Below are 4395 nucleotides of genomic sequence, written 5' to 3' on the forward strand. Positions count from 1 at the left end.
GTTCGTAGTGATGCTTTCTAAGGCCCACTTGACTTTGCACTCCAGGATGTCTGGCTCTAGGTGAGTGATCACACCATCGTGATTATCTGGGTTGTGAAGATCTTTTTTGTACAGTTCTTCTGTGTATTCTTGCTACCTCGTCTTAATATCTTCTGCTTCTGTTAGGTCCATACCATTTCTGTCTTTTATCGAGCCCATCTTTGCATGAAATGTTCCCTTGGTATCTCAATGCCCCATATTTATATGTTGCTCTTCTTCAAATATAATAGCCACCATGTTATAACAATAAGCTTTAGGCAGCTTAGATTTGTTAGGACTTGTTCAGCAGAATTGTGAAGGGTCATGAAAAGGAGCTGTCATCTGTATCCAGATCTTGACTTTGCTTTTCTAACTGTACGACCTTGGTCAAATTTCTCTTCTAGTTGTGTGTGTGTGTTAGTTGCTCATTTGTGTCCAACTCTGTGGCCCCATGGACTGTAGCCTTTCAGGTTCCTTTGTCCATGGAATTCTCCAGGCAAGAATATTGGAGTGGGTAGCCTTTCCCTTCTCCGGGGATCTTACCAACCAGGGATCAAATCCAGGTCTCCTGCATTGCAGGCGGATTCTTTACCGTCTGAGCCACCAGGGAAGCCCAAGAATACTGGAGTGTGTAGCCTGTCCCTTCTCCAGTGGATCTTCCTGACCCAGGAATCGAATTGGGGTCTCCTGCATTGCAGGCGAATTCTTTACCAGCTGAGCTACTTAATGTATGTAGCACACAGCCCCCAGATTCTAGTGACTTACAACAACAAAAACTGCTTTCGTGTCCATGTTCCATGTCCATCAGGGATTGGCCAGAAGTGTTGTGTGCTGTATTACTTTCTCTCGGAAATCCACAGTGCGGGAGACTCCATCTTTATGCTTCCTTTCTTGCTGAGGCAGGAAAAAGAGAACATAGTGAATTGTGCACTGGACTTTTAAAAGTTTCTGCCCCAAAGTGAATCACATCACTTTCACTTCCATTTCACTGGTTAAAGCAAGCAATATGGTCATTTATGTAAATTAGGAGGACCAGAAAGCACTGTCCTATGTTGTGCTCAGAAGAAGAAATATTTTTTGAATGAATTAATAGTCACAACCCAATCCAAAATCCATTCTCTTTCCTTTATACCACTGGTCTCAAAGCGATTGCTACAAAGATTAGAAATATGGGAACATTTGGGAGGATTTAGCATGAGATCTTGGAGAAGGAAATGGCAGCCCACTCCAGTGTTCTTGCCTGGAGAATCCCAGGGACGGGGGAGCCTGGTGGGCTGCCGTCTATGGGGTCGCACAGAGTCAGACATGACTGAAGTGACTTAGTAGCAGTAGCAGCAACAGCATGAGATATGGCTTATAGTTTGTGTTTTGAGTATTGAAAATGTATCTTAAATATTGGTTAAAATAGAAACAAGTCAACTTTGTCTTCAGAATTCTTTTCTAGCCTTTCTTTGACACAAGCCTTTCTTGGCCTCCCCTGATCCTCCATGCCAGGAAGCTGCCTCACAGTTGGTGAGGTCCCGTGGCTGTGCCTCTTGCTCCAAGCTCCATCCCCAGCAAAGTACTCCATTGACTTCCTCAGGAGCTTGCTCAGCTAGTAGCATCATAGGCTGATTTCAGGTGGGCTGACCTTTCAGTTCAGTTCAGTTCAGTCACTCAGTCCTGTCCAACTCTTTGCGACCCCATGGACTGCAGCACGCCAGGCCTCCCCGTCCATCACCAACTCCCAGAGCTTACTCAGACTCATGTCCATTGAGTCAGTGATGCCATCCAACCATCTCATCCTCTGTCGTCCCCTTTTCCTCCCGCCTTCAATCTTTCGCAGCATCAGGGTCTTTTCCAGTAAGTCAGTTCTTCACATCAGGTGCCAAAGTATTGGAGTTTCAGCTTCAGCATCAGTCCTTCCAATGAATATTCAGGACTGATTTCCTTTAGAATGGATTGGTTGGATCTCCTTGCAGTCCAAGGGACTCTCAAGAATCTTCTCCAACACCACAGCTCTAAAGCATCGAGAGTATTTATTTAGTCTCTGAAGAGGAAACAGAGGCCCAGATATGCGTGTGCACATGTGGCTCATCAGTAGCAGAGTTAGTATTGGAGCCCTCCCTTTTCACTCTGGGCTCAGTGTCCTTCCCACGGCCTCTCACACTGCCCTTGGCCCACGTTGTTGCACTCTGCTGACAGAAGATTTATGTCATCTTCTCACTTTCTCTCTTAACAGTCCTGAAGGCGAACAAGATGAGACATTAAAGGAGCCACCAAAGGAATCGAAAGAGAAAGATATGTATGGCCACCAGAAATTACTTAAGGATTCTGTGCAAAGTCTTGGTTTTAGGGAAATGGTGTTTTCTTATTTGTAAGAGTTTCTGTGTTCTTCTACTTTTATGTATACATGTAACGTGAGCCTGTTTCTCCTTTCACCAAAAAGCTGCTGTGATGATGCGATCTAAATTGATAGCATCTTACAATCAAGGGAATACAGTGATAATAAGAATATAATCTTATACTTAAGGTAGATTAAATCTGTTTCCCACATTAATATACTTTGACCTTTGGGATTTATTTTTAGCTGCTGAGATATGTTTGAAGTTAGTATCTCTTTCTAAGATATTCTCTGATACTCTCTTTAAGATATCTTAAGTATCTTATAGATATCTTATGGATATTCTGAAGTATTCTCTGATTTTGGCCTCTTGCCAAATAAAGATTTTTGTGAAGAGCATCTTTAAAAAGTACCTCTTAGGAATATAGAGTTTGATTTTTCTAAGCATCTCCCAGTAACTCTGTGCTTTTAATACTTTAGATCATTGACAGACATTCAGGACCTGTCTAGTATCTCCTGTGAACACGACGGTTCTTTCAAGGAAGTCTCATGCAAAACACCCAAAATAAACCACGCACCTACTAGTGTCAGTACCCCGCTCAGCCCAGGTACTCTCTCACAGGGGGATGTTCTGGGAGGGGAACTAACAGCCCCCGTCTCACTGGCTGTGGGAAGCCAGGCTGTGGGCGCAGACCCGCAGATGGGTGTTTCCTCACAGTGCAGAGGGGTTTCTTTAGGGCCAGAGTGGAAGGGGATAATCCCATGGGAGGCCAGGTGGTGATGGTGATGGTGGTGGTGATTAGCTATTGTTGTTATTGTTCAGTCGCTCAGTCGTATCTGACTCTTTGCGACCCCATGGACTGCAGCACACCAGGCTTCCCTGTCCTTCACTGTCTCTCGGAGTTTGCTCAAACTCATGTCCATTGAATTGGTGATGCCATCCAACCAGCTATAAGGAGATTTTTTTTATTCTAGCAATAGAGACATGTGAATGCCAAGTCTACTTTGTACTTGAAGCACTGTTGAATTTTGGGCAAATACATTGGGTTCTCTACAAGGGCTTCCCTGGTGGCTCAGCTGGTAAAGAATCTGGCTGCAATGCAGGAGACCCAGGTTCCATCCCTGTGTTGGGAAGATCCCCTGGAAAAGGAAATACCAACCCACTCTAGTATTCTTGCCTGGAAAATCCCATGGACAGAGGAGCCACATGGGGTCACAAAGAGTTGGACATAACTGAGTGATTAACACTTCCACTTTCACATTGGATTTTTTATAGAGTTAGTAACTTAAAACAGTATCTTGTACTTAAGAATACGTAGTTTGAGTCCTGTAACCGCATACAGCCAGCATCAAATATCCTCTCTTTAGTGTCCTTATTTTCAGTTTATTTGTGGTTCAGATAATCTCCCTTTATTTTGATGGCCAAGTTTAGAGACTATCATTTTGTATACCTTATGGAGCTTTGTCTCAAATCAGTGATTATTTAAGTTATTGACAATTTGGGAAATTCCTATTATAGATACAGAGTTTTATGGGTTTTGTGTGTGTGTGTGTTATTGTTCTTTTTAAATAATGTAAAGTATTCAGACACTGACTGCCCTCTTTTCTACAACAGGGTCACTTTCTTCAGTTGCTAGTCAGTATAAGGACTGCCTTGAGAGTATCCCATTTCAGGATACTAAAACAGGATCTACCTTGTGCGGGACCAGTCAAGAATCTACTCAGACTTTGTCTGATAAATTTACAAGTGTCCGAGAGAAAGCAAAGAGCCTAGATTCCCTTCTTACTTCCTCTGAAGTTCTCCCTGCTAGACTGACTAATCTTGTAAGTATATAGACTGTGCGTTGCACCCTCATAGAGTGATTCCAAAGGTGTCAGTGATCAAAAGGTCAAGGTTTCTCCATATCTATTTTACAGAGAAAGGAAGAAATAAGCTGGATCCTCCCCAGGCTTCCCTGGGGCTCCTTTCTGATCTGTACTGTAGACTGGATCCTGGGCTTTTGTACCCTTTCCTCTCCCCACCCCACCAGAGATAATGTTTGGCGATTTCCCTA

The 4395-nt window shown here is 43.5% G+C and overlaps 1 protein-coding gene across 1 annotated transcript in view; it reads left to right on the forward strand.

The window, feature by feature from the left end:
- The window catches only part of TEX14 (testis expressed 14), a 59033-nt gene that overhangs the window by 40457 nt on the left and 14181 nt on the right, over window positions 1-4395 (forward strand). Inside the window, exons 21-23 of the mRNA XM_010861629.1 lie at window positions 2240-2302; window positions 2822-2949; window positions 3957-4165. Coding sequence (XP_010859931.1) covers window positions 2240-2302; window positions 2822-2949; window positions 3957-4165 — 400 coding nt within the window. The remainder of the gene's footprint in view (window positions 1-2239; window positions 2303-2821; window positions 2950-3956; window positions 4166-4395) is intronic.

This window comes from Bison bison, unplaced genomic scaffold (assembly GCF_000754665.1).
Source record: "Bison bison bison isolate TAMUID 2011002044 unplaced genomic scaffold, Bison_UMD1.0 scf7180017864472, whole genome shotgun sequence".
Lineage (NCBI taxonomy): Eukaryota > Metazoa > Chordata > Mammalia > Artiodactyla > Bovidae > Bison > Bison bison.